Source organism: Salmo salar, chromosome 02 (assembly GCF_965601325.2).
Source record: "Salmo salar chromosome 02, fSalSal1, whole genome shotgun sequence".
NCBI classification, from domain to species: Eukaryota; Metazoa; Chordata; class Actinopteri; order Salmoniformes; family Salmonidae; genus Salmo; species Salmo salar.
This window is the reverse complement of record NC_138292.1, coordinates 15,579,190-15,605,913: the sequence shown is the minus strand read 5'-3', so window position 1 is coordinate 15,605,913 and position 26,724 is coordinate 15,579,190. Positions and strand designations below refer to the sequence as shown.

The 26,724-nt window shown below is 46.2% G+C and overlaps 2 protein-coding genes across 2 annotated transcripts in view; one reads left to right on the top strand and one right to left on the bottom strand.

The window, feature by feature from the left end:
- The window catches only part of LOC106595499 (transmembrane protein 245), a 53,213-nt gene extending 40,003 nt beyond the window's left edge, over nucleotides 1-13,210 (top strand). The window contains exons 12-15 of the mRNA XM_082960191.1: nucleotides 9,149-9,294; nucleotides 10,611-10,711; nucleotides 10,895-11,069; nucleotides 11,236-13,210. Of these exons, the coding sequence (XP_082816317.1) occupies nucleotides 9,149-9,294; nucleotides 10,611-10,711; nucleotides 10,895-11,069; nucleotides 11,236-11,479 (666 nt within the window). The 3' untranslated portion in view covers nucleotides 11,480-13,210. The remainder of the gene's footprint in view (nucleotides 1-9,148; nucleotides 9,295-10,610; nucleotides 10,712-10,894; nucleotides 11,070-11,235) is intronic.
- Nucleotides 13,211-14,654: 1,444 nt separating this feature from the next.
- Nucleotides 14,655-21,416, bottom strand: LOC106594735 (NLR family CARD domain-containing protein 3-like). Its single transcript, XM_045719027.2, is given in 9 exon segments — nucleotides 14,655-15,227; nucleotides 15,230-15,283; nucleotides 15,466-15,512; nucleotides 15,600-15,770; nucleotides 15,990-16,154; nucleotides 16,269-16,442; nucleotides 16,545-18,336; nucleotides 19,432-19,648; nucleotides 21,317-21,416. Coding segments are annotated over 8 exon segments (2,781 nt in total). The 5' UTR covers nucleotides 19,622-19,648; nucleotides 21,317-21,416; the 3' UTR covers nucleotides 14,655-15,039.
- Between the last annotated feature and the right edge of the window lie 5,308 nt (nucleotides 21,417-26,724).

The following is a 26,724-nucleotide window of genomic DNA, read 5'->3' as shown; positions in this document are numbered from 1 at the left end:
GTAACACACACACACACAGCTCCACTCAACTTCGCCCTGAGCCTGGTAACACACACACAGCTCTATTTAACTTTCGCCCTCAGCCTGGTAACACACACACACACAGCTCTACTCAACTTCGCCCTCAGCCTGGTAATACACACACACAGCTCTACTCAACTTCGCCCTCAGCCTGGTAACACACACACACAGCTCTACTCAACTTCGCCCTCAGCCTGGTAACACACACACACATACACACACACACACAGCTCTACTCAACTTCGCCCTCAGCCTGGTAACATACACACACAGCTCTACTCAACTTCGCCCTCAGCCTGGTAAAACACACACAGCTCTATTCAACTTCGCCCTCAGCCTGGTAACACACACACACACAGCTATATTCAACTTCGCCCTCAGCCTGGTAACACACACACACACAGCTCTATTCAACTTCGCCATCAGCCTGGTAACACACACACACACAGCTCTACTCAACTTCGCCCTCAGCCTGGTAACACACACACACACAGCTCTATTCAACTTCGCCCTCAGCCTGGTAACACACACACACACAGCTCTACTCAACTTCGCCCTCAGCCTGGTAACACACACACATAGCTCTACTCAACTTCACCCTCAGCCTGGTAACACACACACACACAGCTCTACTCAACTCGCCCTCAGCCTGGTAACACACACACATAGCTCTACTCAACTTCGCCCTCAGCCTGGTAACACACACACACACACATAGCTCTACTCAACTTCGCCCTCAGCCTGGTAACACACACACACACACACACACACACACACACACACACACACACACACACACACACACACACACACACACACACACACACACACAGCTCTACTCAACTTCGCCCTCAGCCTGGTAACACACACACACAGCTCTACTCAACTTTGCCCTCAGCCTGGTAACACACACACACACAGCTCTACTCAACTTCACCCTCAGCCTGGTAACACACACACACACAGCTCTACTCAACTTCACCCTCAGCCTGGTAACACACACACACACAGCTCTACTCAACTTCGCCCTCAGCCTGGTAACACACACACACAGCTCTACTCAAATTCGCCCTGAGCCTGGTAACACACACACACAGCTCTACTCAACTTCGCCCTGAGCCTGGTAACACACACACACACAGCTCTACTCAACTTCTCCCTGAGCCTGGTAACACACTCACACACAGCTCTATTCAACTTCGCCCTCAGCCTGGTAACACACACAGCTCTACTCAACTTCGCCCTCAGCCTGGTAACACACACACACAGCTCTACTCAACTTCACCCTCAGCCTGGTAACATACACACACAGCTCTACTCAACTTCTCCCTGAGCCTGGTAACACACTCACACACAGCTCTATTCAACTTCGCCCTCAGCCTGGTAACACACACAGCTCTACTCAACTTCGCCCTCAGCCTGGTAACACACACACACAGCTCTACTCAACTTCACCCTCAGCCTGGTAACATACACACACAGCTCTACTCAAATTTCGCCCTCAGCCTGGTAACACACACACACACAGCTCTACTCAACCCTCGCCCTCAGCCTGGTAACATACACACACAGCTCTACTCAACTTCGCCCTCAGCCTGGTAACACACACACACACACACACACACACACACACAGCTCTACTCAACTTCGCCCTCAGCCTGGTAACACACACACACAGCTCTACTCAACTTCGCCCTGAGCCTGGTAACACACACACACACACAGCTCTACTCAACTTCGCCCTGAGCCTGGTAACACACACACACACACACACACCCAGCTCTACTCAACTTCGCCCTCAGCCTGGTAACACACACACACAGCTCTACTCAACTTCACCCTCAGCCTGGTAACACACACACACACAGCTCTACTCAACTTCACCCTCAGCCTGGTAACACACACACACACAGCTCTACTCAACCTCGCCCTCAGCCTGGTAACACACACACACACAGCTCTACTCAACTCGCCCTCAGCCTGGTAACACACACACATAGCTCTACTCAACTTCGCCCTCAGCCTGGTAACACACACACACACACATAGCTCTACTCAACTTCGCCCTCAGCCTGGTAACACACACACACACAGCTCTATTCAACTTCGCCCTCAGCCTGGTAACACACACACACACAGCTCTACTCAACTTCGCCCTGAGCCTGGTAACACACACACACACACACACAGCTCTACTCAACTTCGCCCTGAGCCTGGTAACACACACACACACACAGCTCTACTCAACTTCGCCCTCAGCCTGGTAACACACACACACACACAGCTCCACTCAACTTCGCCCTGAGCCTGGTAACACACACACAGCTCTATTTAACTTTCGCCCTCAGACTGGTAACACACACACACACACAGCTCTACTCAACTTCGCCCTCAGCCTGGTAACACACACACACAGCTCTACTCAACTTCGCCCTCAGCCTGGTAACACACACACACACAGCTCTACTCAACCTTGCACTCAGCCTGGTAACATACACACACAGCTCTACTCAACTTCGCCCTCAGCCTGGTAACACACACACACACACACACACACACACACACACACACACACACACACACACACACACACACACACACACACACACACACACAGCTCTACTCAACTTCGCCCTCAGCCTGGTAACATACACACACAGCTCTACTCAACTTCGCCCTCAGCCTGGTAAAACACACACACACAGCTCTACTCAACTTCGCCCTCAGCCTGGTAACACACACACACACAGCTCTATTCAACTTCGCCCTCAGCCTGGTAACACACACACACAGCTCTATTCAACTTCGCCCTCAGCCTGGTAACACACACACACACAGCTCTCCTTAACTTCGCCCTCAGCCTGGTAACACACACACACAGCTCTACTCAACTTCGCCCTCAGCCTGGTAACACACACACACAGCTCTACTCAACTTCACCCTCAGCCTGGTAACACACACACACACAGCTCTACTCAACTTCACCCTCAGCCTGGTAACACACACACACACAGCTCTACTCAACTTCGCCCTCAGCCTGGTAACACACACACACAGCTCTACTCAACTTCGCCCTCAGCCTGGTAACACACACACATAGCTCTACTCAACTTCACCCTCAGCCTGGTAACACACACACACACAGCTCTACTCAACCTCGCCCTCAGCCTGGTAACACACACACACAGCTCTACTCAACTTCGCCCTCAGCCTGGTAACACACACACATAGCTCTACTCAACTTCACCCTCAGCCTGGTAACACACACACACACAGCTCTACTCAACTCGCCCTCAGCCTGGTAACACACACACATAGCTCTACTCAACTTCGCCCTCAGCCTGGTAACACACACACACACACATAGCTCTACTCAACTTCGCCCTCAGCCTGGTAACACACACACACAGCTCTACTCAACTTCGCCCTCAGCCTGGTAACACACACACACACAGCTCTACTCAACTTCGCCCTGAGCCTGGTAACACACACACACACACAGCTCTACTCAACTTCGCCCTGAGCCTTTTAACACACACACACACACAGCTCTACTCAACTTCGCCGTCAGCCTGGTAACACACACACACACACAGCTCCACTCAAGTTCGCCCTGAGCCTGGTAACACACACACAGCTCTATTTAACTTTCGCCCTCAGCCTGGTAACACACACACACACACAGCTCTACTCAACTTCGCCCTCAGCCTGGTAACACACACACACAGCTCTACTCAACTTCGCCCTCAGCCTGGTAACACACACACACAGCTCTACTCAACCTTGCACTCAGCCTGGTAACATACACACACAGCTCTACTCAACTTCGCCCTCAGCCTGGTAACACACACACACACACACACACACACACACACACACACACACAGCTCTACTCAACTTCGCCCTCAGCCTGGTAACATACACACACAGCTCTACTCAACTTCGCCCTCAGCCTGGTAAAACACACACACACAGCTCTACTTAACTTCGCCCTCAGCCTGGTAACACACACACACAGCTCTATTCAACTTCGCCCTCAGCCTGGTAACACACACACACAGCTCTATTCAACTTCGCCCTCAGCCTGGTAACACACACACACACAGCTCTACTTAACTTCGCCCTCAGCCTGGTAACACACACACACAGCTCTACTCAACTTCGCCCTCAGCCTGGTAACACACACACACACAGCTCTACTCAACTTCACCCTCAGCCTGGTAACACACACACACACAGCTCTACTCAACTTCACCCTCAGCCTGGTAACACACACACACAGCTCTACTCAACTTCGCCCTCAGCCTGGTAACACACACACACAGCTCTACTCAACTTCGCCCTCAGCCTGGTAACACACACACATAGCTCTACTCAACTTCACCCTCAGCCTGGTAACACACACACACACAGCTCTACTCAACTTCGCCCTCAGCCTGGTAACACACACACATAGCTCTACTCAACTTCGCCCTCAGCCTGGTAACACACACACACAGCTCTACTCAACTCTCGCCCTCAGCCTGGTAACACACACACACACACACACACACACACACACACACACACACACACAGCTCTACTCAACTTCGCCCTCAGCCTGGTAACACACACACACAGCTCTACTCAACTTCGCCCTGAGCCTGGTAACACACACACACACACAGCTCTACTAAACTTCGCCCTCAGCCTGGTAACACACATACACACACACACACAGCTCTACTCAACTTCGCCCTAAGCCTGGTAACATACACACACAGCTCTACTCAACTTCGCCCTCAGCCTGGTAAAACACACACAGCTCTATTCAACCTCGCCCTCAGCCTGGTAACACACACACACACACAGCTCTATTCAACTTCGCCCTCAGCCTGGTAACACACACACACACAGCTCTATTCAACTTCGCCCTCAGCCTGGTAACACACACACACACAGCTCTACTCAACTTCGCCCTCAGCCTGGTAACACACACACACACAGCTCTATTCAACTTCGCCCTCACCCTGGTAACACACACACACACAGCTCTACTCAACTTCGCCCTCAGCCTGATAACACACACACACAGCTCTACTCAACTTCGCCCTCAGCCTGGTAACACACACACACAGCTCTACTCAACTTCACCCTCAGCCTGGTAACACACACACACACAGCTCTACTCAACTTCACCCTCAGCCTGGTAACACACACACACACACAGCTCTACTCAACCTCGCCCTCAGCCTGGTAACACACACACACAGCTCTACTCAACTTCGCCCTCAGCCTGGTAACACACACACATAGCTCTACTCAACTTCACCCTCAGCCTGGTAACACACACACACACAGCTCTACTCAACTCGCCCTCAGCCTGGTAACACACACACATAGCTCTACTCAACTTCGCCCTCAGCCTGGTAACACACACACACACACATAGCTCTACTCAACTTCGCCCTCAGCCTGGTAACACACACACACACAGCTCTACTCAACTTCGCCCTCAGCCTGGTAACACACACACACACAGCTCTACTCAACTTCGCCCTGAGCCTGGTAACACACACACACACACAGCTCTACTCAACTTCGCCCTGAGCCTGGTAACACACACACACACACAGCTCTACTCAACTTCTCCCTCAGCCTGGTAACACACACACACACACAGCTCCACTCAACTTCGCCCTGAGCCTGGTAACACACACACAGCTCTATTTAACTTTCGCCCTCAGCCTGGTAACACTCACACAGCTCTACTCAACTTCGCCCTCAGCCTGGTAACACACACACACAGCTCTACTCAACTTCGCCCTCAGCCTGGTAACACACACACACAGCTCTACTCAACTTCGCCCTCAGCCTGGTAACACACACACACATACACACACACAGCTCTACTCAACTTCGCCCTCAGCCTGGTAACATACACACACAGCTCTACTCAACTTCGCCCTCAGCCTGGTAAAACACACACACACAGCTCTACTCAACTTCACCCTCAGCCTGGTAACACACACACACACAGCTCTACTCAACTTCACCCTCAGCCTGGTAACACACACACACACAGCTCTACTCAACCTCGCCCTCAGCCTGGTAACACACACACACAGCTCTACTCAACTTCGCCCTCAGCCTGGTAACACACACACATAGCTCTACTCAACTTCACCCTCAGCCTGGTAACACACACACACACAGCTCTACTCAACTCGCCCTCAGCCTGGTAACACACACACACACACATAGCTCTACTCAACTTCGCCCTCAGCCTGGTAACACACACACACACACACACACACACACACACACACACACACACACACACACACACACACACACACACACACACACACACACACACACACACACACACACACACACACACACACACAGCTCTACTCAACTTCGCCCTCAGCCTGGTAACACACACACACAGCTCTACTCAACTTCGCCCTCAGCCTGGTAACACACACACACACACAGCTCTACTCAACTTCGCCCTCAGCCTGGTAACACACACACACAGCTCTACTCAACTTCGCCCTCAGCCTGGTAACACACACACACACAGCTCTACTCAACTTCACCCTCAGCCTGGTAACACACACACACACAGCTCTACTCAACTTCACCCTCAGCCTGGTAACACACACACACACACAGCTCTACTCAACTTCGCCCTCAGCATGGTAACACACACACACAGCTCTACTCAACTTCGCCCTCAGCCTGGTAACACACACACATAGCTCTACTCAACTTCACCCTCAGCCTGGTAACACACACACACACAGCTCTACTCAACTTCGCCCTCAGCCTGGTAACACACACACATAGCTCTACTCAACTTCGCCCTCAGCCTGGTAACACACACACACAGCTCTACTCAACTCTCGCCCTCAGCCTGGTAACACACACACACACACACACACACAGCTCTACTCAACTTCGCCCTGAGCCTGGTAACACACACACACACACAGCTCTACTCAACTTCGCGTTGAGCCTGGTAACACACACACACACACAGCTCTACTCAACTTCGCCCTCAGCCTGGTAACACACACACACACACAGCTCCACTCAACTTCGCCCTGAGCCTGGTAACACACACACAGCTCTATTTAACTTTCGCCCTCAGCCTGGTAACACACACACACACAGCTCTACTCAACTTCGCCCTCAGCCTGGTAACACACACACACAGCTCTACTCAACTTCGCCCTCAGCCTGGTAACACACACACACAGCTCTACTCAACTTCGCCCTCAGCCTGGTAACACACACACACACACACACACACACACACACACACACACACACACACACACACACACACACACACACACACACACACACACACACACACACACACACACACACACACACAGAGCTCTACTCAACTTCGCCCTCAGCCTGGTAACACACACACACAGCTCTACTCAACTTCGCCCTCAGCCTGGTAACACACACACACACAGCTCTACTCAACTTCACCCTCAGCCTGGTAACACACACACACACACACACACACACACACACACACACACACACACACACACACAGCTCTACTCAACTTCGCCCTCAGCCTGGTAACATACACACACAGCTCTACTCAACTTCGCCCTCAGCCTGGTAAAACACACACACACACAGCTCTACTCAACTTCGCCCTCAGCCTGGTAACACACACACACAGCTCTACTCAACTTCACCCTCAGCCTGGTAACACACACACACACAGCTCTACTCAACCTCACCCTCAGCCTGGTAACCCACACACACACAGCTCTACTCAACTTCACCCTCAGCCTGGTAACACACACACACACAGCTCTACTCAACTTCGCCCTCAGCCTGGTAACACACACACACAGCTCTACTCAACTTTGCCCTCAGCCTGGTAACACACACACACAGCTCTACTCAACTTCGCCCTCAGCCTGGTAACACACACACACAGCTCTACTCAACTTCGCCCTCAGCCTGGTAACACACACACACACAGCTCTACTCAACTTCGCCCTCAGCCTGGTAACACACACACAGCTCTACTCAACTTCCCCCTCAGCCTGGTAACACACACACACACACAGCTCTACTCAACTTCCCCCTCAGCCTGGTAACACACACACACACAGCTCTACTCAACTTCGCCCTCAGCCTGGTAACACACACACACAGCTCTACTCAACTTTGCCCTCAGCCTGGTAACACACACACACACACAGCTCTACTCAACTTTGCCCTCAGCCTGGTAACACACACACACACACAGCTCTACTCAACTTCGCCCTCAGCCTGGTAACACACACACACACAGCTCTACTCAACTTCGCCCTCAGCCTGGTAACACACACACACAGCTCTACTCAACTTCGCCCTCAGCCTGGTAAACACACACACACAGCTCTACTCAACTTCGCCCTCAGCCTGGTAACACACACACAGCTCTACTCAACTTCCCCCTCAGCCTGGTAACACACACACACACAGCTCTACTCAACTTCGCCCTCAGCCTGGTAACACACACACACACAGCTCTACTCAACTTCGCCCTCAGCCTGGTAACACACACACACACAGCTCTACTCAACTTCACCCTCAGCCTGGTAACACACACACACAGCTCTACTCAACTTTGCCCTCAGCCTGGTAACACACACACACAGCTCTACTCAACTTCGCCCTCAGCCTGGTAACACACACACACAGCTCTACTCAACTTCCCCCTCAGCCTGGTAACACACACACACACACAGCTCTACTCAACTTCGCCCTCAGCCTGGTAACACACACACACACAGCTCTACTCAACTTCGCCCTCAGCCTGGTAACACACACACACACAGCTCTACTCAACTTCGCCCTCAGCCTGGTAACACACACACACAGCTCTACTCAACTTCACCCTCAGCCTGGTAACACACACACATAGCTCTCTCTGTGTGCCTCCTCCTTCATACCTTAATATTTACACTGTTGAGTGTGTGTCTGTGTCTGTGTGTGTGTGTGTGTGTGTGTCTGTGTGTGTGTGTGTGTGTGTGTGTGTGTGTGTGTGTGTGTGTGTGTGTGTGTGTGTGTGTGTGTGTGTGTGTGTGTGTGTGTCTGTGTGTGTTTGTGTGTGTAGGTGATATTCCTGACCACGTTGTTCTATCTGCTGAGTTCCAGTGGAGAGTACTACGAGCCTGTCAAATGGGTGATCAGCCTCACTCCTCTGTCCCAGCCCGGACCATCCTCTAACATCATAGGACAGTCTGTAGAGGAGGCCATCAGGTACACACACACACACACACACGGTCTTGTACAGCTAACCTTGTGGGAACACACAATTCAGTCCCATTCTAAATCCTATTTTCCCTAACCCCTAACCCGTACACTTACCCTAACCCATACACTTACCCTAACCGTAACTGTAACCCTAAAAATTGAACCAAAAACCTAACCTGAACGCGAAACCTAACCCTAGCTCCTAAACCTAACCCTAGCTCCAAAACCTAAACCTAACCCTTAAACCTAACCCTAGCTCATAAACCTAAACCTAACCCTAGCTCCTAAACCTAACCCTAGCTCTTAAACCTAACCCTAGCTCCAAAACCTAAACCTAACCCTTAAACCTAACCCTAGCTCATAAACCTAAACCTAACCCTAGCTCCTAAACCTAACCCTAGCTCTTAAACCTAACCCTAGCTCCTAAACCTAACCCTAGCTCCTAAACCTAACCCTAGCTCTTAAACCTAACCCTAGCTCCTAAACCTAACCCTAGCTCTTAAACCTAACCCTAGCTCCAAAACCTAACCCTAACCCTTAAACCTAACCCTAGCTCATAAACCTAAACCTAACCCTAGCTCCTAAACCTAACCCTAGCTCCTAAACCTAACCCTAGCTCCTAAACCTAACCCTAGCTCTTAAACCTAACCTAGCTCCTAAACCTAACTCCTAAACCTAACCCTAGCTCTTAAACCTAACCCTAGCTCCTAAACCTAGCTCTTAAACCTAAACCTAAACCTAGCTCCTAAACCTAAACTTCTGGTCCCCACAAGAATATTTAAACACGTCCACACACACACTGCACACGTTTGTCACGGTTATCGTCGGTGAAGGAGGACCAAAATGCAGCAGGACTGTGTTTGTTCATTTTGAACATTTATTAAATCAAAATGAACACAAAAACAACAAAACGAACTCAAGATATACCGACAGTCTTCTCAGGCTCATACATGCTAGACAAGTAACAATCTCCCACAAATACACAGACAAACACACCCAACTAATATAGGACTTCCAATCAAAGGCAACACCACACAGCTGCCTTCAATTGGAAGTCCACCCCAATTAACTCAACATAGATATAGATTACCTAGACTAAACATAGAATTACATAAACAAGGAACAGTGCCCAAAAACCCCGGAATACATAAATCAAATGCCCTTTTTAGAAAAACCACCACCCCGAACCACATAAACCAAATACCCTCTGCCACGTCCTGACCAAACTACAATAACAATTAATCCTTATACTGGCCAGGACGTGACAACGTTTGACATTTGAAATGTTAAAACATATATTTGTTTAATTGTGTGTGTTTTAGAGGGGTGTTTGATGCCTCTCTGAAGATGGCAGGGTTCTATGGTCTCTACACCTGGCTGACACACACCATCTTCGGCATCCACATCGTCTTCATCCCCTCTGGTGAGTGTGTTCAAAACTGACTGATCATATAGAACACCTTAACTTGCTGATGTTTGACTGACTAGCCTGGAGATGAGGAAAACCCTACTTGTGTCCAGACTATTAGGTGAAGAACTTGTATAACAGGACTGTTCTATTCCAGTCTTCTGTCTTACTATTGTCCTCTTCCCTCGCCCCCTTCAGCCCTGGCAGCTATCCTGGGTGCGGTGCCGTTCCTGGGGACGTACTGGGCAGCGCTGCCCGCTGTGTGTGACCTGTGGCTGGCCCAGGGAGAGGGGGTCAAAGCCTTGCTACTGCTACTCTTCCATCTGCTGCCCACCTACTTCGTAGACACAGCCATCTACTCCGATATATCAGGGTACGAGAGCGTGTGTGTGTGTGTGTGTGTGTGTGTGTGTGAGAGAGAGAGTGTGTACGTGTTTGTGCATATTCACTGTTTATGAGATCAGTGTGTAAGAGAGAGAAATCTAATCTGTTATGATATTAAAGTAAGTGTGTGTTGATATCTGTCGTCCCCTCCACAGTGGTGGTCACCCGTATCTGACTGGTCTAGCAGTGGCAGGAGGAGCATACTATCTGGGTCTGGAGGGGGCGATCATCGGTCCTATCCTGCTCTGTATCCTGGTGGTAGCCTCCAACATCTACAGTGCCATGCTGATGAGTCCCAACTCTGCCCAGCCCACCCCTGTACAGTCTACCTGGCCACTACACCCTGCCAGGTCCTTCATGGACACCACTCCCTCGGTGCTGAAGAGGATGAGCGAGTGAGAGGTGGAGTATCTCCTGGTTTCTCATTGGCTGGGTGCCTGTCCCTTGGCTTCTTATAGGCTGATTACCTGGGAGAAGCACCCTTTCCTCCCTCGTGCTCCTCCCGAGCTCTATGGGGTCTCCCAGGCGGAGTGGCAGGGTGTGAGGGGAGGTTACCCACGATGCCATCAGCCTGATAAAGCTACTTTTCAGACCATGGAGGAGAGACCCTCCCCTCCCCCAACACATATAAGACCATAGAAAATATTTACATTACAAATCAAATCAATGGTCCACAACATGTATACTGGGCACACCATATTTAATATTGAATGTATGATACCATATTTAATATTGAATGTATGATACCATATTTAATATTGAATGTATGATACCATATTTAATATTGAATGTATGATACCATATTTAATATTGAATGTATGATACCATATTTAATATTGAATGTTTGATACCATATTTAATATTGAATGTTTAATTGATGCTTATCACATCTCGCTGAATGCGGTGCCTCTTTCAGTGTTCCACACATTCAGCAATGGTAAAGTTTATTGTGCCGCAATAAGGGATGGAACGTGGATTTTAGAACATGGGTCTGTTCTACCCATTCTATGTACACGTATAAGACCCCCCAGTACCAAATCTACACACCTGCCTAAAGTGGGATGTAACTTACTCCCCCCTCCCCCAGTCCTTCTGCCCCCTCTACCTGGCACTTTTGTGAAGGTTAAAGTTCAGAATGGGTCGCACGTTGTAAGCTGCAATGGAACACTGAGTCAATGAACTAACCCTGGTCCTGGAGAGCTACTGGATGGGCAGGGTTTAGTTCCAGCCCAGCATTAACACATCTGATTTAAGTAATGAAGGATTTAATAAGGGGACTAGAGCCTGTACACACTGGTGCCCTCCAGATGCCACCAAAATTAACATTTAGCGCTTTTGGTTTTTATCATCTTTACTGTTATCATTAATATAATACTGTTTTATTATCTCTATGGTTACATGTTGTATGTTGGGAGTTCTCTTGGCGTGGCGATGAGTACTGTATACAGGCACTTCCTGTGCTGAGAGGTGGAACTTCCTGTGTTGATGTTTTTACATTTAAAAATAGCTCAAGTTTATGTTTTGCTCTCTAACACACACACACACACAGGTTGATGTCAGTGCTGCTGTAAGGTGAATGTAATCTAAAGGCGCTGTAGTTGTTACATATCACGGTAATAAGGCAGTGGGTCCTGGCCTGTACTAACTACATCCTATTATAATCTATCACATACCCCAGATTACACACACACACACACACACACACACACACACACACACACACACACACACACACACACACACACACACACACACACACACACACACACACACACACACACACACACACACACACACACACACACACACACACACACACACACACCTCCACATTTATGTGAGAAGGATGAACTTTCACATTATAAATGTAACTGTTTACACCAAATGAACGATGTACAGGTATGTATTCTGATTGAGTACTCTGTATGTGAAGCACGACATCATCTTATGTGGCCAAAGCGTTAGCTGTCTGAGGTTGGGAGGACTGGTTATTTATCCTCAGACGGTTGGAGTCCTACTATTGGCTCACTTCCCTCACCTCACACTGACGTCACCTGACTCTGGAACACACTGTTGCTGTGTTTTCTACTGGAAATGCACTGAGACAATAAACATGACTGTTTGAACTAAGATGGCGTCCTCCTGGTGTTGCTCAACAATAACAACTCGTTCATTTTCAGACTGATCATCACATACATTTTTTATATTTTCCCTCAACGATCAATCATTAACCAAACTGATTTGAGCATTACAGGCTAACACTTGATGTTGAAGTCGTTGTCTAAACAAGTTCCAGAACACTACAGAGAGGGGACGGGGACATGAACCCACTCTGCAGAGTACACTGGAACTGATCCCCAGAGAGATAAAAATGTTAAATAAAAACATGAAGCAATGCACTTATTGATCGATTCTATTTTGTTTTCTAATAAGGCTACTCACACCATACATGAACATGTTGGATAACACATTTCAAAGGGCAGAAAGACAAACAGATGTACAAACCACAATAATAAAATAACAATTACAAATGACTAAACATTTATATTTTTCCGGCAGCATTTCTTAAGGCTATTTACACTAAAAACACAGAGGGAAAAAATGACTCCCACTGATTTAGAGTCCTGAAGTCAGGCTGTGTCCATGTTCCAACAAGTCCTTGTCCACTTTCAGATTGTGCCCACTTTGTCAGATATGCATCTACACATGGTATTAAAATGTGTCTCATCCGTCCACTGTGTCGGCATTGGGACCATATTTCCTCGTCCCTTCTTGTATGCAAATTATTTTGAAATTGCCTCTTTTGTATTCTACTATTCGACAGTAAGTTGAGAACCCGACTGAGTTCATTAGGTTATTTATACTTTTTTGGGGGGGGAATTGATCCGAGGGCCTTCGAAAGGGGGGGCTGATTTAGAGGGTGTGATGATGATGATTTAAATGGTTTTACTGTCCAGATCCATCTACACTTGTAAAGATATTCAGACACAATGGGTGCCTGACTGCCTCCGGAGGTGGGAAGGAAGATCTGATCACAATCAGATCATGGGTTTTTTGATTGTCTACAACTGTCTAAAAATGTGGGCACAATCAGAATGTGGACAAGATCAGGACTAAGCTATGTTATAGCTCCAGGTATAAACAGGACTAGAATATGTGTGCTGGAGCAGGAGGTAAAAGGATGGGGGTCCTGAGGAGTTCAGAACTGTCTTACTCTGCACAGGGTAATAGCTGAGTCAAGCCAAGGCCATAGCACCACATAAAGTGGCTCAGTGAAGGTGGCGTGGAATGTGTGCAGGTGGGTCAGTGTGTCAGAGGAAATATTGTAGAAGGACAGGGTAGCACCTTGCCAATCCAGATACACTCCTACTCTGCGGGAGCTGGAGGACGGTAAAAGGATGGGGGTGCTCTTTATGTTATGAAAGGCATCATAGGACTTGTCATTGCAGTACAAACTCCAGGACATGTCATTGTAACCAATCACACAGTCATTATTCCCTCCTTTCCTAACAAGTCTTCTATATGTCAGCCTGTCACGGCTGTTGTCGGTAAATGAGGACCAAAACGCAGCAGGTACGTGAATGCTCATCTTGATATTTAATTATCTTTCAAAACGAACATACAAAAATAACAAAAACACGAACGATCAACAAAAACAGTCTGGTAAGGCACAAGGCTATACACAGAATAATCACCCACAAATCACACATACAAACACACCCTAATATATGGAACTCTCAATCAAAGGCAGATAGACAACACCTGCCTTCAACTGAGAGTCCCAACCTCAATCAACCAAACATAGAAACACACAACCTAGACTAACCATAGAATTACTAAACATAAACCAAAACCCGGAATTACTAAATCAAACACCCTTTACACAAAACACACCACCCCGAACCACAGAAAACAAATACCCCCTGCCACGCCCTGACCAAACTACAAAACAATTAACCTTATATACTGGCCAGGACGTGACACAGCCCTACATAAGCCCCATAACCCTCCCACTCTGCCTCCCAGTAGCAGCGCCCAGAAAGAGGCTCTCTACACAGCATCTGAGTCCACTGGTCAAACCTCTCTGGGTGCTCAGGATAGTTGTTCTGATGTCCTTTGGAGTCATGCACCAGCTTCCTGTCCCCTGAGTCAGGTACAGTTGAGGGTGTATGGTGTTGAGTTCTGGTGTGAGCTCACAGGCATCTGATGATACATAACACATCAAGAGAATAGTTTGGCATCGTTGTGTAGTTTTATTTCAAGTTTATTTAGATCATATAGTATTGGTAACAAGTATAATCTCGTATATTCCAAATAAATGTTATCCCTGGGAAACATTAAACAACAGTAATTTTACTCTGATTCCGAATGGTATTGAGACTTACATTTTCTCAGTGCTGATTTTAACCAGCACTCTGAATCATGGTCCACACTGGAAGAACAGCAGAAACAAACAGACAGTTAGAATCAAGGACTTATCTTTTTGATGGGAAATAATAACCAATGTTAATGTTTTTACCTGAGTGTCTGCAGTTTATAGTGTGGATCCTCCAGTAGAGAAGAGAGCAGTTTCCCTGAGTCTCCAGGGTTATTGTAGCTCAGGTCCAACTCTCTCAGGTGGGAGGGATTTGAGCTGACAGCTGAAGCTAGAAAAGCACAACCTTCCTCTGTGACTCCACAGAATGACAGCCTGCAGAAAGAGACATCTCACTCTCAGAGAAATATACACTCATGTCATCTACATGTCCAATAAATAAGAGTCTACCAGATTAGTCTGGAATATTTAGTATAATATTATCATTTTTTGAGAAAGTACGTGTACATAATCTCAGAATATTAACTGTAAGGGGTACAGTTAGGGTAGGGTCAACAGTAGGGTTAGATAATAAACACAGTGTGGAAGACTAACCTAAGTATCTTTAGTTTACAACTTGGAGTCCCCAGTCCAACAGAGAGTTGTATCACTCCTGAATCCTGCAGGTCATTGTCACTCAGGTCCAGCTCTATCAGACTTGAGTTTGAGCAGAAAACTGAAGCCAATGCTTTACTGTTTTTGATGTTACATTGCTTCAGCCTGAAGAGAAAGTAAGAGTGATTGAAATTCATATGGGGTCATCATAAACTTTATGAACAGCTCTTGAAACTTTATTTCATACAATTTGACCCGATTTCGGGATTTGTTGTTTACTTGAGTTTCTCCAGTGGACAGGGTGGGTTCTTCAGTCCAGCAGAGAGCAGCTCCATTCCTGAATCCTGCAGGTCATTGTCACTCAGGTCCAGCTCTCTCAGGTGTGAGGAGTCTGAGCTGAGAACTGAGGCCAACGACTCACAGCATTTCTCTGTGAGGTTACATCCATTCAGCCTTAAGAAGAAAAAAGACCACTATGTGTTAAGAAATCAACCCATATCTTTGTTTATATTAGTGTTCTGTCTGATGACGAAAGTTTGAATTTAAAGTACTTACAGAGCTGTTCTGGAAGCCTTGACCACTGGCAGCAGCCTCACAAGACCTTCATCTGATCTGATGTACTTCTTCAGGTCAAACACATCCAGCTCCTCTTCTGAGGTCAGCAACACAAAGAGAAGAGCTGACCACTGTGCAGGAGAGAGTTCTTCTTTAGAGAGACTTCCTGAGCTCACGTAGCTTTGGATCTCCTCTACTAGTGAATGGTCATTTAGCTCATTCAGACAGTGGAACAGATTGATGCATCTCTCTGGAGAGGAATTCTCCCTGATCTTCTCCTTGATGTATCTGACTGTTTTCTCATTGGTCTCTGAGCTGCTTCCTGTCTGTGTCAGTAGGCCTCGAAGAAGAGTCTGATTGGACTCCAGTGAGAGGCCGAGAAAGAAGCGGAGGAACAGGTCCAGATGTCTATTCTCACTCTGTAAGGCCTTGTCCACTGCACTCTTGTAGAGGATTGTTACAGCTGTGTCTTTGGCTGTCTGAGGTTTCCTGGTTGTTTTTTGTTCAGACATTACATTTACAGTATCATTGTTGAATGTGAGAAACACGTATAAAGCTGCCAGAAACTCTTGAATGCTCAGATGCACAAAGCAGTAGACCTTCTCCTGGTGCAGCCCAAACTCCTCTCTAAAGATCTCTGTGCACACTCCTGAGTACACTGACGCTTCTGTGACATCAATGCCACACTCTCTCAGGTCTTCATCATAGAAGATCAGATTGCCTTTTTCCAGCTGCTGAAAAGCCAGTTTTCCCAGTGCTAGGATGGTAGTTTTATTCCAATAATGATCCAATGCAAGATCTCCAAGGTACTTCTGACCCCTCTGTTTGGTCTGAAACACCAGGAATTGTGTGTACATTTGAGTCAGAGTCTTGGGCAAATCTCCGCTTTCTGCTTCACGCAACATTTCCTCGAGAACTGTGGCTGAAATCCAACTGAAGACTGGTATGTGGCACATGATGTAAATGCTCCTTGAAGACTTCAAATGCTTTATGATTCTGTTGGCCAGGTTCACATCACTGATTCTCTTCCTGAAGTACTCTTCTTTCTGTGGGTCGTTAAACCCTCGTACTTCTGTCACACGGTCAACACATTCAGGAAGGATCTGATTGGCTGCTGCAGGTCGAGAGGTGATCCAGAGGAGAGAAGAGGGAAGCAGATTTCCCTTGATGAGGTTTGTCAGTAGGACATCCACTGAAGTTGGCTCTGTGACATCACAACAGCTCTCATTATTCTGAAAGTCTAGAGGAAGTCGACACTCATCCAGACCATCAAAGACAAACAGAACTTTGTACTTTTCAAAGTCTGTTATCCCTGATTCTTTGGTTTCTATGAAGAAGTGATTGAGAAGTTCAACCAAGCTGTGTTTTTTCTTCATCAGATTCAGCTCCCGAAAAGGGAGTGAAAATATCAAGTGGACATCATGATTTGCTTTTTCTTCAGCCCAGTCTAGAATGAACTTCTGCACGGAGACCGTTTTTCCAATGCCAGCGACTCCCTTTGTCAGCACTGTTCTGATACATTTGTTTTGTCCAGGTAAGGGTTTATAGATGTCGTTGTACTTGATTGGTATCTCTTGTGTTGACGCTCGTCTAGATGCCGTCTCAATCTGTCTCACTTCATGTTCCTTATTGACCTGTCCACTTCCACCCTCTGTGATGTAGAGCTCTGTGTAGATCTTATTGAGAGGGGTTGGGTTTCCCTGTTTTGCTATTCCCTCAAAGACACGCTCACACCTCCTCTTCATGTTGGACTTGAGTCTAAGTTGGCACACAGTAAGGTCACCCAAAAGACCTGACAATTTAGATATCATTAATGTTAACATGTTACTACAGACACATTCAGGGTTTCAAGCAGCTATGTATTACAGTGTATACTTTCAAGCAAACAACCGTATAGGCCTCTCTTATACCACTGTGCTTTTGCAAACAGAATAGCTCAAAGAAGATCAATTAAATATAGGCATGTAGATTAGGGAGAGTGTATTTACAGAAATTCTCCGTGAAATTTCTCTCTGGGCATACACAGGGTGTCATTCTTCAAATGCTGGTGCATTTGGCCATGGCATTTCAGAAAAAGAATAAATAATGTTTCTAGATCTAAAACATCTTCCCATTCTAAATCAACTAATATGTCAGCTTAATAACTTTGAATAATTGTTCTATTATGATAACATTGTGCCACCAGTAGGAGTAGTAAAACAAATGACACAGTCTTGGTAATTGAGAATTTTCTCAAATGGAGGACACAGATGCTAAAATATAAGGTAATGTACCCTTATATTTTTTTTTTACTAAAGTGATAGGATTACGTATTTAGCTCACAATGTAATTTCCTTTCATTTAAATTGAGTAACACCAATGACACTGTGTATTTAGACAACAAATGATTTATGGAATCCTCAAATGTATGACCTACTAAAAGGGTGTGATTAGCTAAGAATTTTCTTTAATATAGACTCCTCCCCCGATAACGGTTTGCCACTGGAATGCTCAAGGTCCTTGTATATCTTTGTAATGAGTGATTTTAATGTAATTGATCTATACAATATGTTAAATACTTTTGTTTACTTTCTAGCATTCAAAATAATAGATAGATATCTCTAAATCCCCAAAACATGCCACTACAACTCTACTCATCAATATTGGGGAAAGCCAATTTGCTTGCCCCAAGTACTTTAAACAATGCATAAAAAAAGTTTTGCAGTATAAAGGACTTGCATTAAGTTTTACAATGGATAAACAGTTCAATACCAATAAAAACATGTATGATGCGTACCTATTTGTCATTTTAAAATGTTTTCATGGTTGAAAAGACAAGGGACACAAATGCCCCTGCAATTCAAGAATGACCCATGAGGCAATGAAGATTAAAGCATAGAGCACTTACTTTTCTCCAGTGTGTCAGCGAGCTCCTTCTGATCCATGTTCATCAGGACGTGCAGCGTGATCTTTAGAGCCGCCTCTCTGGCACTCCTCTGCTTCTTCTCATCTTCACCGTCCACCACTTCCTCATCTTCTCCCTGACTCTCAGAGCCTGGACTCAGAAGCCTCTCGAACATCTTCAACTCACTCTTCATAAAAGTGATGATGTTGGCTTCGACCAACTGTTGAAACAATCATTTAAAAAAAGGTATATGATATGGGCCTTTCCAAGCTGTTGTTATAAGTTTTGATTTGCCAGGGAGTATTCAAACCCAGGCCTCAAGGACCTCAGTGCTGTTAGTTTTATTAGGGATGAAACCTATTGTTAGTCTTAGAATATTTTTGGTCAAACAACTCAAGCATTGATTGATAACTTGTTTTCTAATATGGCACACAGAAAGTAGGCGCCATGAGGAACTCAGTCAAAAAGAATGGCACCGATTGGCCTATAAGTGATGCAGGCCCATGGTACATATCTTAACTTACAGTACCGGTCAAAAGTTTGGACACACCTACCCTTTCCAGGGTTTTTCTTTATCTTTACTATTTTCTACATTGTATAATAATAGTGAAGACATCAAAACTATGAAATAACACATATGGAACCATGTAGTAACCAAAAAAAGTGTTAAATCAAAACAAAATATATTTAATATTTTAGATTCTTCAAAGTAGCCACCCTTTGCCTTGATAACAGCTTTGCACACTCTTGGCAACCCAGGCTTGCCATGGACATTTCCCTGCTAACTGGGTGGGCGTTGGAGTGGGCTACGGCTGTCTGGGAGAGAGGACAGGAGAGGAGGAGCTGGGTTCCTACGAGGGGTTCATGGCTCTGTTCAGGGTGGTCTTCGACCATCCACCGGAGGGTAGAGAGGGAGGTGAGCGACTACTCCCACTCCGGCAGGGTGCCCAGACCGCTGCAGAATATGCCCTCACCTTCTAGACTGTGGCAGCCTCCAGGGGATGGGATGAGCCTGTGCTGCGCACCTTATTCGGAAGAGGGAGTTGGCGTGCCGGGACGACAACCTTTCACAGGATGCGCTCATCGCTATGGCCATCAACCTGGACAACCTTCTTCTGGAGTTCCGGCGCCTCCATTGTCCCTCACCCCACTCTTTTGACCGTCCTGGGGCAGAGCCTGAACCTATGGAGATAGGGTTCACACACCTCGCCCCGGTAGAGCGACGTCGCCGGAGACAGCTGTGTCTCTATTGCGGTCAGGAGGGGCACTGGCTCCAGCGGTGTCCGGTGCATCCCAACCCGAAGTCCACTGGGGCAGAGGGACAGCCCCGTGATCATCCGTCTCGCAGTGTAGGCATGAGTATTCCTTCATCATTGTTTTCCTCCAAACCCTTGCTGTTTTCCATTTCATTGGTTGGCTGTCCCTCAGGTGTTGTCTCTACAGCTCTAGTGGACTCCGGTGCAGCGGGGAATTTTATCCACCAGACCCTTGTCTCCTCCCTGAACATCACCACGTACCCATTCTCCTCTCCTTTCCCGGTTCAAGCCTTGGATAAACGACCATTGAGATCCGGCACTATCACGCACATCACAGCACCACTCACCCTCACCTTCCTCATCACCAGGGTTTCCGTACACAAAGGCAACCTCTCCTGGTCAATGACTTGATCATGTGTTTTTGACTTTTCTAACCTTTGCAAAGGCTGATGATAAGTCAGTAAAAGCAGAAAATATGTTTAATGTAATTGATTAAAATGCAGTTGTTATTTCCCAGGTTCAGAATGGATAATCTATGAGTAGCTACCCAATATTTCACTCCAAGTGCATTGCAGGCATGTATAATAACACGCATACACTTAACCCACACAACTATCCCCATAAACTCTCACCTTTGCTTATCCTTACTGAACTCTATTGGATGACCCATAGACTTGTCACTCTTTAGGGACACACAGCTGGGTCCCGGGGAGACTGGTCTCTCCTGCTGGACACTATCAGAAGCACATAAGGACAAGACTTGCAGCATATCAGTACTGGTGGTAATAGGGTCATTCCACATGATTTCAATCACTTTCTGACTGCACCCCTTTTGATTTGAATGAAACCTTCCATACAAGTTTGCCCCTTGTAGAAGTGGTCAGAAAGGGACTTTTTGGACCTGAATGCCAAAACATTCAGGAGATAGAGGTTCTCAAAGTTGACCCATTTAGCATTACCCCACCTTACCATGAGACATCCATGTCTTCATCACTGGAAAAGATCAAATGTTGAGTTTGATATCATTTGAAAGCTTACAAACAGGGTTGTCAAACTATTTTATAATTTCTTTCAAACATTGAAATTTTTGTACATTTAAAGTTCCAATGCAGCTGTTTTTATCCCAATATCAAATAATTTCTGGGTAACAAATACGTACCTTACTGTGATTGCTTTCAATTAAAATGGTGCAAAAGAAACAAAAGTAGCTTCTTAGCAAAGAGCAATTTCTCAAGCAAGAATGTAGCTAGGACTGTGTAGGAGTGGTTTGGGTGGGAGGGGAAAACAGAAAATTAGCTGTTCTCGGCAGAGGTTTGGAAGCGTCTTTCTTATTGGTCAATTAACTAATTTACCCCATGTCACCATGGAAGGCCAAAACTCCCTCCGACCAAACAGGCAGAAATTTCAGGCGCTTTTATTAGATACACCAATCTAGTACCTCATCTGACCCCCCTTTGCCTCCAGAACAGCCTGAATTCTTCGGGGCATGGAAACATAGCTCAATTGGTATCAAGGGACCTAACGTGTGCCAGGAAAACATTCCCTTCACTATTACTCCTCCGCCACCAGCCTGTACCATTGACACCAGGCAGGATGGGGCCATGGACTCATGCTGCTTACGCCAAATCCTGACTCTGCCATCACAAAAGGAGCCGGAATTCATTGGACCAGGCAATGTTTTTACACTCCACAATTGTCCAGTGTTGGTGATCGCATGCCCACTGGAGCCACTTCTTCTTGTTTTTAGCTGATAGGAGTGGAACCCGGTGTGGTGGTCTACTGCAATACCCATCCGTGACAAGGACCGACGAGTTGTGCGTTCTGAGATGCCGTTCTGCACACCACTGTTGTACTGTGCCGTTATTTGGCTGTTTGTGGCCTGCCTGTTAACTTGCACGAGTCTTGCCATTCTCCTTCAACCTCTCATCAACGAGCTGTTTTCGGAAACAGGACTGACGCTGACTGGATGTTTTTTATTTGTCGCTACATTCTCGCTAAACCGTAGACACTGTTGTGCGTGAAAAGCCCAGGAGGCCGGCCGTTTCAGAGATACTGGAACCGGCGTGACTGGCACCAACGATCATTCCACGCTCAAAGTCACTTAGGTCACTCGTTTTGCCCATTCTAATGTTCAATCGAACAGTAACTGAAAGCCTCAATGCCTGTCTGCCTGCTTTATATAGCAAGCCACAGCCACATGACTCACTGTCTGTAGGAGAGAACCATTTTCGTGAACGGGGTGTAAACTGGTCACTGAGTGTATGTTGTAGCTTAGACCCTATTGTACATTATCAGAGGTGGTTGTGTTGTACCCACCATCAGTTGAGACACAGCATGCTCTTCTTAAATACAGAATGGGTGTCATATTTTGGCTGATAAATGAACAAACATTTCTACTTTCAAACCGTACCACAAAGATGGTTGGAGGTCCACACATCAGAGCATGTTGACTTGAGTATCCATTGTTTTATATTAAACTGTCAATCATAGGAAACCTATTGAACTCATAGAAATATATAGAATAGACATTCCCATACAAGTTGACATTCGACGTGGATGGACTGGCGGCCATCTTTCTGAAGGTATAGGCCCATTCTATGATTTCTGTTTCTATGATTGAAATGACACCCACCCTTGTATTCTAGAGAATGCTGTGTTTCAACTGATGCTGGGCACAACATAAACACCTCAGACAATGTAGAATAGGGTCTAAGCTACAACATATGTGAAAAATCATTTCCGTTAAAGGTAAAAAAAAAAAAATTATATATATTTTTTAAAGAAATTATAAAATAGTTTCATAACCCTGTTTGTAGGCTTTCAAATGATATCAAAGTCAACATTTTATATTTTTTTATTGATGAAGACATGGAAGTCTCATGGTAGGATGGCGAATGTTTTGGCATTCAGGTTCAAAAAGTCACTTTCTGACCACTTCTTCTACGGGCAAACACGTTCGGAAGGTTTCGTTCAAATCTAAAGGGGTGCAGTCAGAAAGTGATTGAATTCTTTTGGAACGGCCCAATAGGGGGAAAGCATGAGGCATCTGTATGGTGATGTAATAAGGTGGGTAAAATCGGAAGCCGGAGACAAGAAACGTAAACACAAAATTAGTGTAATTCTAGGTCTATTGGTGCATTCCGCTATTTACAAAATATAAAGGTGTTTGTCAACTACATTCACATCCATTACGTCCCTGACTTATACCTTTGTTCAGTGGAAATGGTTCCTTTTCTGAACTCTATTGGATGACCCATAGACTTAGTGACCCATAGTCACTCTTCATGGACAGACAGCTGGGTACAGGTGAGACTGGTCTCTCCTGTTGGATTGGGCTTCAACACAACACTCTCCTAATCAATGCTGTTTTCTACAATGTATGAATTATTATACATCACTAAAAAGTAAAATATGTTGACACTATAGTATACAAGATGCATGACTGCAATGTCAGTAAAAAACACACAAACACACACACCCTTTAAACCCCCTAAGCTCCTTTGAGACGCCTCTTTCAAAGTCACTGAGATCTCTTCTTCTAGCCATGGTAATCAAAATAATGGTCAACTGGGCATTTTCATACATGACCCTAAGAGTAATGGGGTGTTTCTTACCTTTTAGCTTCATTGTCATTGTCCGGTTCCTCAAAACCACTTGTTTTAGAGGCAGTGTCCCCCTCCTCCCTCTCCCCAGAGAGGCTCATTTTAGAGGCACTTCTCTCTCACTGGGGAAGGAATAGAGATGTCAGATTTTTAGAGAAATTAGAGGAGTATCCGGATGTGGCATCTGTCAACCACCTGTAGTTGTTCTGAATTGTCCTGTTGTCCTCCAGACACACAGTAGGCTAGCTGAGTTTTTACACCCATGTAGCCTCACAAAAGTACAGTACAATTGTGTTCCATGAACATCATTATCTATTGGATGTATTTCAAAATAAATACAGGCTGCAGTTCTTACCTCAGTCAGTTCCTTTCCTCTCTCCGTTCTGTTCTACCACTCCCAACGCACCTCATATGACAGCCTCAAACTCTCTCAGGTAATGTTCTACCACTCCCGACGCACCTCATACGACAGCCTCAAACTCTCAGGTAATGTAGTAACTCTGTTCTACCACTCCCGACGCACCTCATATGACAGCCTCAAACTCTCTCAGGTAATGTAGTAACTTTGTTCTACCACTCCCGACGCACCTCATACGACAGTCTCAAACTCTCTCAGGTAATGTAGTAACTTTGTTCTACCACTCCCGACGCACCTCATACGACAGCCTCAAACTCTCTCAGGTAATGTAGTAACTTTGTTCTACCACTCCCGACGCACCTCATACGACAGCCTCAAACTCTCTCAGGTAATGTAGTAACTTTGTTCTACCACTCCCGACGCACCTCATATGACAGCCTCAAACTCTCTCAGGTAATGTAGTAACTTTGTTCTACCACTCCCGACGCACCTCATATGACAGCCTCAAACTCTCTCAGGTAATGTAGTAACTTTGTTCTACCACTCCCGACGCACCTCATATGACAGCCTCAAACTCTCTCAGGTAATGTAGTAACTCTGTTCTACCACTCCCAACGCACCTCATATGACAGCCTCAAACTCTCTCAGGTAATGTAGTAACTCTGTTCTACCACTCCCGACGCACCTCATATGACAGACTCAAAGTCCAACAGGTGCCCTATTACTTTTTACTAGATTGTGCTCTTTCAATTGACTGGTTTATCCATTTCTGTTTTAAGGTCACAGAGAGACACACCTGCACCTGCTGGGAAATCAAATGACTCATGATCGTGACAGAGGATACATATTACCACCAATACATACATGACTTGCTTATCAGCATACCGGTGCACAGACACACCATTGTGTGTGAATACCACTGAGCACAGAGAGAGAGATAGATCTGTTTAACGCTGTTACTTTGACTTGAACGGGTAATGTGATTCCACAACATGTCTCCCATGACCCCAGGAAGTAATTTATACAATTTATTGACAGTGAGAAATGTCCCATATTGTCACACCGGTGTGCCGTCAGGAAAGTAGGAGAGTTATTCCACTGAAGACTTCACAACCACACAGGGTGACAGCTGAGTCAGGCCAGGGCCACAGCACAGCATAGAGAGGCTCGTTGAAGGTGGTGTGGAAGGTGTGCAGGTGGGTCAGTGTGTCAGAGGAAACACTGTAGAAGGACAAAGTTCCAGCCGGCCAGTCCAGGTACAATCCTCCTCTGTGGGATCGGGAGGAAGGGCCAGGTATGGATATGTTGTTTACATGATGATAGGCACCATAAGACTCATGAGTGCAGTGCAGACTACTGGACAACTCTCTGTAGCCAATCACACAGTCATTAGTCCCTCCATTTCTAGGGAGTCCATTATATGCCAACTCTGCATAAGCCCCATAACCCTCCCACTCTGCCTCCCAGTAGCAGAGCCCAGAAAGAGGCTCTCTACACAGCATCTGAGTCCACTCGTCAAACCTCTCTGGGTGCTCAGGATAGTCAGTCCATTTGTCTGTTATGTGCACCACCTTTCTGTTTCCTTCTGTCAGAAAGAGCGCTGGATGTATGGTGTTGAAGTCTGGTGTGAGCTCACAGGCATCTGATGAAACAAAATACGTCAACATTCTTATTATTGTAATTATAGTTTTTTCATTGTTTAATTTAGATTTCATTGTGATGTCTTGCTCCTGTTACCAAAATGTGTTCAAATGGGAAACTTTTGGGCCTAGATTAAATCTGCATCACGGAAGAGCAGCGAGATTGAAATTTAAAGGCAATTTTCGGCATTTGCGGAGACTACATTCACTGTAAACGTTGGATATGTCGGCTCAATTGTTTCTACAACATTTCTCCATGTCAAGCTTGCTAAAGCAAGGAGCAACAAAAAACTATTCAATTATTACCTCAGGTGTTGATGTTCTCAAGACTTCTATTTCTTCAGTGCTGATAATAACCAGCACTCAGAGTCATGTTGTACACTTGGAGAATAGACAGTGATTAAATGTCAGTGAAGTTCTTCTTTAGAGAGACTTCCTGA